Source organism: Pseudozyma hubeiensis (assembly GCF_000403515.1).
Source record: "Pseudozyma hubeiensis SY62 DNA, scaffold: PHS28, whole genome shotgun sequence".
NCBI lineage: Eukaryota > Fungi > Basidiomycota > Ustilaginomycetes > Ustilaginales > Ustilaginaceae > Pseudozyma > Pseudozyma hubeiensis.
The window spans coordinates 218030-231537 of NW_012133810.1; the positions used below are offsets into that span (position 1 = coordinate 218030).

Below are 13508 nucleotides of genomic sequence, written 5' to 3' on the forward strand. Positions count from 1 at the left end.
CTTTGACGACCTTGACCATCCATCGGCACTTCCGATCGATTCACAAGATCCCCGTCGTCTCACAGACAGCTAGCAACTTTTGCTTCGACGCCGGCGGAGACCGACGCGATCTCGCTGCTGTCAGAATGCTCCGCTCGCCTTTCGCTCTGTCTGCGATCATCGCGCTCGTCCCGCCATTGCTATTCAACGCTGCGCTGCGCTCACACTGGACCGCCTTTGTCTGGGCTTTCCCGCTTCTCTTGATCGGTTGGACCCTGCTTCTGCTCGTAGGCGTCCTCTTCGCTTGTCACATTGCGGACATCCGGGCTCTTCGGCGGCGTCGGCACTCCCGGAACAGTCTCGCATCCTTGCCGCGCCTGGCCTTCCTCACTCCGGCTGCCTGGTCGGCACAACGGACACGTCTTCGATGGGCTCGTCAGCCTCGCAGCGCAACGTCCTCTTCTTCCTCGAATCGGAAGCGCACCGACAGCTCATCGTTAGACCGAGTCATCGACGATGTGGTTGCGCTCATTCTCCGTGACTTTGTCAGCAAGTGGCATACTCCGCTAGCTGCCGGATCGCTCGATCCGTCCACCAGCGACTCGGCGCCCGAGTTTACGCAAGCCGTTGAACATACCATTCAGAACGCGTTGGGCAAAGTCGCTCTTCTGGTCAGACAGCTCGACTATGCGGACCTTGTCGTGCGTAGACTGATGCCTCGAATCACCACTCACATCCACTCATATCGCAAGGCTGAAGCCGATTTTCGCGGCTCTTCCGAGAATGCTCAGCTTGCTGGCTCTGGGAGTGATCAGACGGATCTCTTTCTGGCTCGCAAGTTTGAGAACGGTCGTCTCCATCCGGCTGTAGGCGACATGAGCAGTCCCAACACCAAACCAGCCGAGCAAGCCTTCCTCCGCTCTGTGTGCGCTCGACTGCTTCAGGCCTTGATGCCATACCCTGAGAGCGAGAGCGCGTCGGTCCACATCATCGTTCGTGAGCTGCTCAGCTGCACTGTCCTTTTCGCGATCATCGAGGCCATCAGCGATCCCGACTTTTGGAACAATCTCCTCGAACAGAAAGCCGGTGCTGTCATCCACGAACAGATCCTCGTCAGCAAGCTGCGTGATGCTCTAGACAAGCAAGAAACACTTTCGAACTCCAAACCAAGCAAGACACGAACGGTGCCGTTCGTCGACATTGACGCCAAGAACCTTCTTCCCTGGACGCAAGAAGCCAAGAAGCCCGACCAAAAATCATTTGAAGCTTTCCTGCGCTCCATCAAGCACACCACCTCCTTGCTCGAGGTCCGAAGGATCAAGAATGACGTTGCGGTCCAGATCAGAAAGACGAAGTCAAACCTGGAGCGCGTTTCAGATGACCCTTCCGATGCTTCGCGTGCCAAGCTTCAATCGTATCTCCATCGCCTCGAAACCGCCTATGCTGTAGCAGAGCAGAAGATCGCGCAGCTGGGATCCGAAAAGGGACTTCCCACGGTCTCGGCCAAAGCTTCGGCTGGTGCTGACCCGAACGCTTCCCGAGTCAAATTGCACGACGTGCTCCTCAATCCGTCTAGTCTCTCCTTTTTCATGGAGTTCATGGACCGCCGCAAGAGATCCGTCTTGGTCCAGTTCTGGCTTCTTGTGGAGTCTTTCAAGAATCCGCTGGAGGACTCTGAAGGAGACGCAGCGAACGAACATGTTCCGCTGAGCGCTGCGGCAAGCGCTTCTACTCCGTCAACCGCCTCCGTCCAGACCCTGAGGGAAGACCTTCGCATGTTCGACAATGTTTATTACTCTTCCCCCTTCCTCAATGTGTCCCAGCGGTACATTGACAGTGCCAGACGATTTCTCGCGAACGACCCAGATACCCCCATCACAGCCTTGCAAGTGTGGCAGGTCAGGCGAGACGTCCTTCGCGCTCAAAGACAGATCTACGATGATATGGAGGAAGAGGACTGGCCAAGCTTCCGGGGTAGCGATCTCTTCCTCAAGGCTGCCCAGGATCTGCGCCCCAATCCTCATCTCGCAGCTGGTCTCGCATCTAGCGTTGGCTCCCTCGCCGCAGAAGCGACAGCTTCCTTCGCCAATCGGACCGCAGACGCATCCGAAGGCCTCCACCGTCCAGCTGGAAGGGTCGTGAAGCCCAACGTCGAGCACGCCGATCTTTTCGGCACCGACAAGCCGATGGGTACAGAATCGAAGCAGGTCGATCTCTTCGGCGACACTCTTGCGGGCAGCAGGTCGAAGGCAAGCGCCAAGTCGGACAACCTTGACATCCTTATCGGGGGACGAACCCAACATGCTGGACCAGACGGAAGAACACCCTTGTTCAGAGAAGACCCACTCTTCGACGAACAGGACGACGGCAATGACGACCAAGCCGAAGAGGAGCGTGGTGACAACAGCTCAGACTTCATCCAGGTCGATAAGGTGAATGAGTTGCACAGTGTGTTGCAAAGCATCATCGACGACGATATCGATAAAACGCGAAGGCGCCCAGCCGGTCTCGCATCTTCCAGTGCAGACTTTAGCACGAAGTCGAGTCGCAACAGTGACAAGGACATCCAACGACGACTGGCCGAGAGCAAGAGGAATAGCGAGGTTCTAGACGGTGCAGAGGCTGCCGGTGTCATGTCTGATGCAACCGCCCCGGTCGCTGGCCTCGCTGGACTGCCGAGCTTCAACATGAGACAGGAGCTCGGCAGAATGGACGCCCAACTGGAAAAGCTGGAAGCGCAAACCGACATTCTGGAAGCGCTGGCCCGGAAGGCAGAGCTCACAGGCGCAAGGAGCAGCGAGTCTCGGCTGCTGGCTCAATCTATCCAAGCGGTCCGGCGTGAATCTCGTGACATTCGATGGCAGCGAAATCAGCTCGAGCAACAGGTTGCCGCGACGCAGCTCAACCCAGGCCAAACCAAGGTTTCGATTCAAGATACGATGATCTCGCTCGACCCCGAGGGCAAGGAGTATGCGGTGTATTTGATTGAGATTGGCATCTTAGAGAAGGGTCCGAGCAAGAGCAACAGTCACAAACAGAGTCAGGAGGCCGTCGCTCCAACCACGCGTGGCTGGATCGTAGGCAGAAGGTATTCCGAGTTCTGGTCGTTACATCAAGCTTTGAAGGAACGTTTTGCTGAAGTGCGGGCTCTCGAATCGGAGTTTCCTGGCAAGCGACTTGTGGGACTTGTTCATGCTCCATTTGTCGATGCACGCAAGGCGGCATTGGAGAGGTACCTGCAGGCACTCGTCAAGCTCAAGGTGGCGTGCGAGAGCGACGAGTTGCGTATCTTTCTCTCACAGACTCCGACTGCTGCGATGCCGAGGGTGGTTCAACGCGCCTCTGACGATGGCGTCACGTCGCCTCAGCTGAGCAGCTCGAGGCCTTCCACGCCCGGCAAGCAGCCGAGTGCGTTCCCCGGAGGTGGATTGGTCAAGACGCTCTTCAAAGGCATGACTGGCGTAGCTGAGGGTCTTGATGATCTGATCGGGATTGGCCCCTCGATGCTCGATGTTGTTGTGCAACGGCTATCAATGCAGATGCAGACCAAGTCTGGGGCCACGCTGGTCCAAGGCATCGCTGACATCGACATGGTCTCGCAGGCCATGGACAAAGATGCGACACCCGCGGAACTGCGCGAAGCCGCGGGCGCCGGCACAACTTACTGGACCGAACCCATCTGCGATCTCTTCACCGAGCTCTTTGAGCTCCACGAGAAGAACAACTGGCTTCGGCGTCAAGCCATTGTCATCCTGCTCCAGCAACTCTTTGGCTCCACAGTAGAACGCAAGATCCGCGAAACGTTCTCTGCCGCCCTTTCGCCTCCGTCCATTAGCGGATACGTTCTAGCCTTCAAAGCGAGTCTGTGGCCGAATGGGGTCCTCAAGGAACCGACACCGCCCAGAACACGAGCGGAAAAGGACGCGCTCAGGGAGAACGCCAACAGCAAGCTGGCTAGCTTGATACCCGAGCTGGCGGCGAATTTCGTGGGTAGGGAAAACGCTCGGAAGGGTACGAGGAGAGTCTTTGCCGCGTTGCAGAACAAGAGACTGAACAAGCATCTCATTTATAGTCTGCTGGATGTCGTGGTGGAAGAGGTGTTGGCGGTGGATGCGGGTGGAGAGACTTCGTAGATTTCATCACAAGGGTATTTTGTGTTGCGAGCAAGCGTTCGTCGCTTATCGTCTGAGCTTGTGCAGCGATCCCAAAGTGACATCTTCACGAACAGCGACACACAGATCTCACATCAGCATTCTCGAACGGCATCTGATCTATGATCATGGACCAAGGGGGGTATCAATATTGCTATCAAGGTCCATATTACTATAATCGAAATCGTCAACGCATCCTCAGATGCTTGCATGGTGCTAGTCGATGGAGACGTCGCCAGGCAGCAAAGCGTGGACGTTTGCAGCTTGATCGTTGAGTAACTTGTCTTGCGATGACGCTGCCTCGTCAACGGTGCTCGTCCTCGAGTCGACTGAGTCGGACGGGATCAGCCCTGCAACGCTGTCATCGGCATCAAAGGTAGAGCTGTCCGGCAGCGCGCTCTGATCCGCATCCGTATCGAACGTGACGCTGGCATCCATCACATCTGTATCCATCGTCGCATCCACGCGATCTTCATCACCCTCCTCCTCCTCGTCGCTCCCCCTTTGCAGCTCTTCCACCTCCGCGGGATGCAACACTTTGCCACGGCCCGAACCTTTCTCTTCCTCGTACTCTGCCAAGATGGCATTCCTCGCTCTCTCGACCATTGCATCGATGAGCGACTTGCACCTCTGATGGGCAGCCTCCAACTCGGGATCCTCCCTCACGCCGATCAGATCTTCATCTTCGCTCTCGCTGAAATCCTCCTCGCTCAGACCGACACTACCGTTCGATTCGCGTGCCGCTCCACCCCCGGTGCCGGGTAAACCCCTTCCATCCCTCAACCGCCTCTTCAACTCGCGAATCTCTTTTGCCTGTTTCAACTTGGTCACTTCCAACGCCGAGTTGATCGCCAGCAGAGACTTGTTGGTGATTTCGAGGTCGAGCAATTTGCGGTGGATGCGTGCTTCTTCCGCTTCGCCCGTCTCGCTCGGCGAACGGGGTGTCTCGGATGACGGTGAAAGTGGTTGACTGACACTGGAGTGGGTGGAAAAGGTACTGGACGCAAAGGAAGCACGCTGGTTCAGGTCAGGACGTGATGATGTACCTGTGGCAGAAACGGAGGCGAGGTCCATGAAGCTAGACGGCATCGAGGCTCGTTGTAATGGCGGTGCGGGTCGTAAGCCTGCGCGACCGGTAGTCATCGCTGAGCCTGGCTCCATGCGGTTGACACTACCTGCAGCCGCAGATGGCCATGAGTCCGTCGGTGAAATGGCATACAGCGCTTGCTCATCAGCGGGCAACGCAGCTCCGTTTGTAAGACCGTGGCTGCGCGTCACGTCTCCGTTCGGGACTGCCATGGACCCTGCGGACGTCATGGACGTTTGACGACCGGGCACGATGGGATCGGAACTGCGAGCGTAATTGTGTGGCTTGGCTGGGCTCGTCGGCTGCGCAAAGGTGGTCGACGATGGTGCAGGCGATGTCGGCGGTTTGTTGGGTGAAGATGGTCTGTTGACGGATATTCTGGCGGCGGGTTCGAGCTTGTCTTGCGATCGCTGCGGCGACAGTAGATTACGAGCCGACATTGAAGGCGCTGGTCGGACGGATGCGGACGGTGTGGATGGCTTCTGAAACGGCGATTGATCTGGGCGTGGTACTGGCGACCTGACAGACATGGACGACGAAAGCTGCGAGCTTGCCGCCGAGACTCGTGTGCTCGGTGAGGCCACAGCCGGCGATCCGCCGCCGCTTAGGTCGACGCTGCCGTTGCGAGCTCGCATCTGTGGCGAGCGTATCGATCCAAGGTTGAAGTCGCTGGAGACATCAATTCTAGCTTCATTGAGGCGGTAAGATGAAACGCTGGCGCCAACTCCGACGGTGGAGCCTGACCTGCCGTGAAAAGTCGGTGTGGAGCGGACGCTTGGCGAGGCGGCCGACAGCCTTGCTGAGATGGTACTCGAGCCAGCAGAAGAGGCAGACGTGGGTCGTCCGGATGCAGAAGGAGACATGGCAGGGCTGGATGCAACAGATGAGGGGCTGGCAAAGGCAGACATATCGACGCGTGCACGACCGGTGCCGGGAGCTGGCCGGGTGGCTGTCGGGGTGACATTGTTCGATAGAGACGGCGAGGAGTAAGCGTGCTGTGATCTGACGATGCGTGGACGCGCATTCGGGGTGATGGAATTCGAAGGAGAATCGGACGAAGCAGCGTCCATGCGGCCCATAACCTTGCGTTTGGGCGCTGCGGTGGGTGTTGATTGCGACATGTCGGAAAACGAGCCCGGCGAGGACAGAACAAGAAGGTCTCCGCAGTCGAGCGCTTCAGACTGCAGACAGACTTGCGACTCGTGTGCTGAGCCGAGTTGGTCGGAAAGCTATTGAGAGCGGTATCAAGCTTAGCTCATTGCTTAAAGGCCCTTGTGCGGAAACGTGAGAGCCTCTTGTCGATCTGGGCTGGTCGGTATGTGAAGAAATAAGGGATGATGTCCATGCTGAGAAGCGTTGGGTAAAGGAGAGGAAGGAAGGTCGGCGGCGAGGACGATCGTGCCGGATCCGTGGTCAAGGGCGAATGGCTTTCGTGTGGAGGCGACAAAGGAGGTGCATTCGATATGACGGTTGTTGGCAAGAATTGTGCTTTCGAGATGGCGAATCGGCAGCGAAAAAGCCCATAGCCACAATTCAGCGTCGCGTTCCCATCTTCCGGTGATGCAGATGATGCAGATGCTGTTGATTGATCAATGAGCGTAGTCGAGATGGTGGTTTTTGGGTGGTCAAAGCTGAGCAAGAGCAACAGCAACAGCAACAGCAACAGCCAACAGGAACACCAACACGCGCCTGAACCCTGCGTGACAAAAACACAGCGGCCGAAAGCCGAGCCCAACAAAAATAATTCCACTCCATTTGTTTGATTTCGTTTCAAATACTCTACCAAAAAGAATTAAGATCGGGTCCATGCGACCACGATCCCAAAGCGGTCTACGGCTCTTTGCAGCTCTAACATTGTCACCTTTGCTGTTCTGACCGTTGCACTCACACGTCCATGCTGCTTCGTTCTGCGGTGGTCATGGATGCACGCATCCCAACGTCATAGCCATCTTGGCTGTCACGCACCATTCCATTGCGATGAGGTGGCGACAATCTGGTTCACACGATTGGAAAGGGCTCGTAGGCTTGTCTGCGATGCTGGTGTCGCGATCATCTGCAAGCGACGTCGTTTTGGTCGGTGACGGCATGGGCCCATCTCAGTCGGGACGCGGCGTCAGGAGGGTCAGTTGGAAGTGCAAGTTGGCCTCTAGTTGTTGGAAGCAAAGTCGGAATAATGGAACCGGCGGCAAGTGATCGCATTCGAGCTTCCCGGATCCAGCATCCCGGACAGGCATCGCGAATTCCTGAACCAGTGACACCAAGGTGCGCCTCAAACGACGATACAGCTGCTAGGAGTCGCACTTCGAACAGGGTAGCGCAAGCTTCCGTCGGGTATGCTGTCTTTGGAACCGTCGACATTTCTGTACAAGAGTATCGTCGAGTCTTCTTTCTCCACATGCCGAAGCGTGTCTCTCTTTTTCTCTCTCGTCTGGCGGTGACCGCGAATGGAAATTCGGATGTCCGCGTTTTTGCGAGATCCACAAGAAGCCAATTTCGCCGTGTGTCTCGGCAGAGGCCAAGTCATCTCGATTGGTGCGCTTCTTCGGCTGTCAAATATCGCTATGTTGACGACACCTTCGATTTCGCTGGGTCATGCCCGGGCCGTCTCGTTGATTCTTGAATGGTCGTCATCGAGCAGCTCTTTGCGCTGACGGCATGGCCGGGCGGTGAAGAAGCCGCTTGAACGAATTCTACCTTTGATTCCTTTTTGATTCGTTTCAGGTGCTAGGCTCCACATATCAGCGTGCGGAAGCGCGAGCTTTGCGCTCGGTAGGTCCAATGCTGCTTTCGCGTTAGCGATTGCAAATGACGACCAGCTTCGGATGGTGAACTGCGAACCTTCTCGGGCCGCGAAACAGCCTCGTTCCATGAAGTGAAAATAAGCTCATCTGGCGTTGCATCCGTGTTGTGCATGTGTGGCAACGCACATTTCGAGTGCCAGCGCTCTTGTATGTGTGCGTTCCGAACGTCTGGGTTGATCACATCTGCTGGCTGAATGTAAACGTCATCGCACGCAGCCTTGTTCCTGGTTCTGGTACAAGTTCAAAGCATTCCGAGCAGTCGGGTTTAAGTCGAGTACGCGATACCTGTTGCGAGACACAGGACCAAGTCCATTGCGAGGTAGACAAGCGCGCTGTCCCACCGGGAAAGATCGTCAAAAGCTTTCATGTGGAGCTTGACGCTCGCCCCAGTCCGGCTTGCGTGATTATACTTGTAACCGGGGTTGTTCAGGACCGGAAGACGGGCCGTAGCCAGCTAAGACACCGATGACGAAGAACGCGGTGCTAGCGTACCGCAATGGACAGCTGAGCGGCAGCAGTCGTTCGCGCTAACTAATGGCACAAGCAACGTCACAAGGTCGCCGCCTGACCCGAGACGGCCGACACGTGCCTCGGAAGCTCAACCTCGGTCGACACCCAGATGGCCTCGGAGCGTCATTTCTCGTCTGAATCTTGTGCGCAATGGCCGGATCCACGCACTGTGATTGGCTGATTGACCGGATGATGGATGTTGTCATCTGACATCTGCATTCCATTGGATGAAACTGGCGCTCTGATTGTTTCCATTACTGACGCTGTGAACAGTTGATCCAATCTCGACACGAGATAGGTCGGCAGACGTCGAGTCGCGTCATCGACCATGGTGTAGGCCTTCGGAACAATTTGGGGTCACACAGGACCAGCATCGATATACTTGCACTGGGCCGTCTCGTTTGATCCGTTTAGCTCGCACTGCCGGCATCTGGCTCGGGGGGATCCTCGAACATTGGCAACTCTCGGCAACGCGGCTCGATATCCGAATCAGAAGCTAGACGCATCAGACCAAATGATGATGCTGTCATGTAACCGATCTTGATGCAGTGCGTTGAGATAGAAGCAGAGGCGCATACGAGTCCATCGAAGAGGTCGGTTCGGGAAGCGACGTTTGTTTGTCGACTGCAGCGGGGTGCATGCCGGTGCGATTCGAAGTGAATATCCAGATTCGGATCGAGCTTCGATTTTTTGGGAATGTCAAAAATAAAGCAGATTGAATAATTTGTCGAAAATTGGAGGTTGTGAAACTTGAAAAGTTCACGCTCAACGGGGATCACCGACGTTCCCACACGCTTTGGCGGCTTGGCGGCCGCAGTGCGAGAGGCCAAGCGAGGTCCGATCTATTGTAAACGTCAGGGTCGAAACTCATCTGCCAAGTCACAGCACTATTATTAGCGTGTATGAAGGATGGCTTGAGGAACGGTTGCTATGCATGAATCACGGTGGCAGCGCAGTCCGATTGTGGCTCAACGGCCTTTTGTTTGGTGGCTTTTGCTGTGGTGGTGGTTGTAGAAGGACCATTCGCCGTGAAGCGAATTGTGGGAGGCAGATCTGCAAACTTGAGTCAGTTGGTGGTGGAGGATGACAATTCGTTGTTACAAAATCGAAGGCGGGGCTGCCAACCTGAACGGAATAATGCTGCCGCGTCTGAGAGAGTAATTAGTTCTATTTTGGAGAACTTGATGGCCGGTGCGGCGCGGTTCGTTGCGGTACCTTTTCTTCGCGAGATCGAGATGCGAGGTGGACGGATTTCAAGCTTATGGCCGCCTTCATCATCACCATCATCCGTTCGCGCTCTTGCTTTTCCTTTAAAAAGGAGATTCCTTAGCTGAGCAATGTGGCATCCGCCAGAGCGTGCTGCGCGTCAAACCTGTCAAAAAGTGCTTCTGGCCCGGTGACCGGGGTTTTTTTATTTATTTATTTTCTTCCCTTCCTTAACCTGAAGCAGTCAAAGTCACTGTCTGTGTTGCTGTCCTCACGCTCCGCTAAATGACCGTCTTTGCCGTGCGCTCTGCCGCTGCATCGCTCCGTCTCGCTTGGTCAGTGTATGGTGGCGCGGTAAAAGTGGCGAGCTTGCCAAGCCTCGCCCGACTGATTGGCCGCTGCTCGATCACTTATGTAGCAATCAACGTGTGAACCTCTCGGCGAGCTTTGACGTTGACCGGCATCAAGAGGAATTTTCCTTCCTGCCAATGAGTGTCAGCGTCATACGGCGACAGAGGCGCCGTGTGAAACTGACACTGATTTAGAAAGGAAGGAGATGGCAGAGTGACCACAATGGAGCTGGCGAACTATCGGCCCTTCAACCGCCTCGCTTGCACGGCTTCTGTCTCACTTGGTGTGACGTTTATTGTCAGCTGCCAAAAGTGTCTAAATTGGAACCTCCTCTCGTCATCAGTGCCGGGTCTCGTTTAGCTTGCCCACCCACATTCCTTCCCAGTCCTTCCTCAGTCTGTTGCATGAAATGCGCTGTAGCCAAGTATAGCAAGTCGCCGCAGCCTCCTGTCGCGACTTGACGTAGATGCATCCAGGTCGCTAGCTTGTTCCTCCTCCTTTGCAAAGTGTTCTGGAACCTGGCCATGCCTGCATACCGGCATGATCACGCCGTGACCCACGCGCAACGGCCGGGCCAACGCGGTCTCTGTGTCACACCGCCTTGCTTTCGTTCGCCGCGCTCTATCTGATCTCGTCTCGCCTCGGTTCGTATCCTCGCTTCGCATCCAGCGTGAACCACCATGTTTCTCCACCTGATCACCAACAGCAAGGATACGTATGTAGCCCATCACCTGTGAGCCTTGCTCTCACAGGTTGGCGAATCCGCATCCGCCTACCATCTGGGAGCCCTCCGTCGCCTTTTGCGAACGGCCAAGCGTGTGTGCACGATGTGCTCGCTCTGACATCATTGGAGCCATCTCAAACAAGTCGTTCCTCTGCATGCCGTACTGTATCTTGTCCAAGTTGCGTCACTCGGCATGACACCTTGCCATCACTCTCTTCCTCACGGTATGGTGTGCTGTACGCTGCTTCTACTGTGTACAAGATCCTCGAGCCTACCCGTGACGAGCGCCTGACGTTGGCGTTGGGCGTGAGCCAACATTCGTATTCGCTGTGCTCGTGTACCAACGGCAAGAAAGTCATACGGCTTGGCCCCCATGTCATTCTGCTTCTTCTCACCCGTCAGCGCCATTGCACTGCTTCATCTATCCAAGCCAAAACCCATATAAGCGTCCAGTCGGTGGCCGTCCATTTCCTGCTCCTCATCAACATCACTTCTTCCCAAGCTACCAGCAAAGGTCGAAGACTATTCCCGCTCTTACCACGTACGCAACAGCATACCAACTCCCCCTTAGCTTAACGCAGCACATCGCTTTTGCGACACACTCTTCACCATGAACACTGTCAAGAAGGTTCTTTCGCGCAAGTCGCATTCGGGCGACGAGTCGTCCGATGACGGCCGCCACTCTACCTCGACCGCCCCCACCTCGAACCCTGGCTCGCCCGTCTCGCGCCAGAAGGAGATCGGCTCCCTGGGTGCCGCTGGTGCCGCTACTGCTGGTCAGCGTAGCAGCCATGCCGCCGATGTGGATGCCACGACTGGTAACAACGGCCTTGGCCTCAACGGTACCTCGGCCACCACCGGCACCGCTGGCTCGCGCACCACCGGCCAGAAGATCGCCGACAAGGTCGAGCACGGCGTCGGTCGATCGGGCGACGTCCACGCTACCGATGGCTCCATCCGCCACAAGCACGGCCACGACGTGACCAACTCGAAGCACCTCGACCTGAGCAGCGGCAAGGTGGAGCAGGACGTGCAGCACCTTGCTGCCGTCACCCACCAGACGCACCAGCGCCACGAGGTGGAGGAGGTGACCCGCCAGCGCGAGCACGAGCGCCACGTGCACCACGTCCAGCACCACGTCCAGCCCGTGCTCGACTCGGAGCACGCCGCCGAGAAGGTGCACTCCAAGATCCACCCCGTGACGCGTGTGCACGAGACGCACGCCTCGACCGACAAGGACGCCGCTCTGCTCACCTCGGTTGCCGGCAAGCACGCCGACAAGTTCACCGAGGCTCCCCTCCACCGTCAGGTCGTTGACAAGGGTGAGCTGGTCAACGAGCAGATCCACCACCACATTCACAACGTGGTTCAGCCCGTGATTGAGAAGGACTCGCACGAGTACCACCGCATCCAGACGGTGATCCCCACCCACGTCGTCACGCACGAGGCTCCCATCGTTCACGAGTCGACGCACCACAAGGCTGTCTCGAAGGACGAGTTCCTGTCCGGTGGCGGTAGCCTCACCAACAGCATTCGCTCGGTTCACGAGGCCAACCTGCTCAACACTGGCAAGTGCGACCGCAAGGTGGACGGTATCGCCGAGAAGCTGCAGCGCGACCTCGGTCTGACCGGCGGCTACCACGGCTCGTCGGTCAACCAGACCTCGACCACGGGTACCAAGAACGCCGCCACCACCACTGCCATCTAATCGAGGCATGATGATGCATTGTTTCGTTGCTCCTGATCTGCAATGGCTCGGTTCGTCCTTTGTTCTCTTCTGCCCATTATCCGATGATACCCTTCAATCGCTTCTTTCACGTTTTGAAGATATCCGCAAAGCGAATATTAATCGCTCGATTAGTCTTGCCTATCCATAGTATCTTTTCGCAAATCTAATTTTTTCGTTCCTCTTCACCACCAAAAGTGTGATCTTCACCTTGAGGGTGAGCATCAGTACTTCAAGGTGGAAAAGTTCCGCTCGTGGTGAATGCGCATGGGTATATTTTGTTTATTTTGGTGTACTGGTATAGGTGACAACCGTAGTGCTCGATGGCCGCGATCACGAGGTGAAATCTAGATCGCCAGACCGTTCCTCTTCGTTTGGCGCCAAAAAGTCTTCCAGGAATGCATCTCGCGGTGGGACGCCTTGCCTGTCTCTGCGTGGGCGACAGTGAAATCGAAATTCTGGTCAGCTATCGCTCTGGGACTCGGTATCGGCAATGCAGGACACTCACGTCAACGCTCCCGGCAAGATGAAGGTAAACTTTCCGCCGCTCTTGAGCGGAGGGGGAGTATGTTCGTATCCGAGCTCGAGGTTGCAGCGTGAGCAATTGAAGGGATACTGCTTCTCCAATGTCTTGTCCGGTCTTGTGATGAATTTAGCTGTACCCTGTGTTGCGCTCAGCTTGAACACCCTGGCCTTCCGCACCTTCTGTGGTGCACCTGTGATGGAGTAGGGAGGAGAGTCGAGGCAGCGCAGGATACGTGCATTGTCGAGCGGTCGGAGTGGAAGACTTGAGAGGGGTCGATCCGAGACGAGGACGAATTCTCCGCAAAGGCAGTAGTAGACGTTGAGTGCGTCGGCGTTGCGATTGGATCGCAGGCTGCTCGACGAGGCGTGTGGTACTGAATCGCTCCCTCGCATAGTAGAGTGCTCCTATTTACGATTCAAGATGCGCACAAGTATGACGGTATCGAAG

General features: G+C 56.2%; 7 protein-coding genes across 7 annotated transcripts; 3 read left to right on the forward strand and 4 right to left on the reverse strand.

The window, feature by feature from the left end:
* Nucleotides 1–125: 125 nt before the first annotated feature.
* PHSY_002828 (possible intermediate filament protein) lies at nucleotides 126–4112 on the forward strand (the record flags this gene model as incomplete). The annotated part of the gene is made up of 1 exon (XM_012333450.1): nucleotides 126–4112. One exon carries the CDS (start codon nucleotides 126–128, stop codon nucleotides 4110–4112), a length of 3987 nt encoding a protein of 1328 aa, XP_012188840.1.
* A 234-nt stretch (nucleotides 4113–4346) lies between these two features.
* PHSY_002829 (hypothetical protein) lies at nucleotides 4347–6338 on the reverse strand (the record flags this gene model as incomplete). The annotated part of the gene is made up of 1 exon (XM_012333451.1): nucleotides 4347–6338. The coding sequence occupies one exon, from the start codon at nucleotides 6336–6338 to the stop codon at nucleotides 4347–4349; it is 1992 nt and encodes a 663-aa protein (XP_012188841.1).
* Nucleotides 6339–6472: 134 nt separating this feature from the next.
* PHSY_002830 (hypothetical protein) lies at nucleotides 6473–7741 on the reverse strand (the record flags this gene model as incomplete). The annotated part of the gene is made up of 3 exons (XM_012333452.1): nucleotides 6473–6848; nucleotides 7183–7270; nucleotides 7519–7741. 3 exons carry the CDS (start codon nucleotides 7739–7741, stop codon nucleotides 6473–6475), a joined length of 687 nt encoding a protein of 228 aa, XP_012188842.1.
* A 66-nt stretch (nucleotides 7742–7807) lies between these two features.
* Nucleotides 7808–8086, reverse strand: PHSY_002831 (hypothetical protein; the record flags this gene model as incomplete). The annotated part of the gene is made up of 1 exon (XM_012333453.1): nucleotides 7808–8086. One exon carries the CDS (start codon nucleotides 8084–8086, stop codon nucleotides 7808–7810), a length of 279 nt encoding a protein of 92 aa, XP_012188843.1.
* Nucleotides 8087–8483: 397 nt separating this feature from the next.
* Nucleotides 8484–11385, forward strand: PHSY_002832 (hypothetical protein; the record flags this gene model as incomplete). The annotated part of the gene is made up of 2 exons (XM_012333454.1): nucleotides 8484–8538; nucleotides 10838–11385. 2 exons carry the CDS (start codon nucleotides 8484–8486, stop codon nucleotides 11383–11385), a joined length of 603 nt encoding a protein of 200 aa, XP_012188844.1.
* A 34-nt stretch (nucleotides 11386–11419) lies between these two features.
* On the forward strand, nucleotides 11420–12517 carry PHSY_002833 (hypothetical protein; the record flags this gene model as incomplete). Its single annotated transcript, XM_012333455.1, has 1 exon — nucleotides 11420–12517. One exon carries the CDS (start codon nucleotides 11420–11422, stop codon nucleotides 12515–12517), a length of 1098 nt encoding a protein of 365 aa, XP_012188845.1.
* A 522-nt stretch (nucleotides 12518–13039) lies between these two features.
* On the reverse strand, nucleotides 13040–13453 carry PHSY_002834 (hypothetical protein; the record flags this gene model as incomplete). Its single annotated transcript, XM_012333456.1, has 1 exon — nucleotides 13040–13453. The coding sequence occupies one exon, from the start codon at nucleotides 13451–13453 to the stop codon at nucleotides 13040–13042; it is 414 nt and encodes a 137-aa protein (XP_012188846.1).
* Nucleotides 13454–13508: the final 55 nt, after the last annotated feature.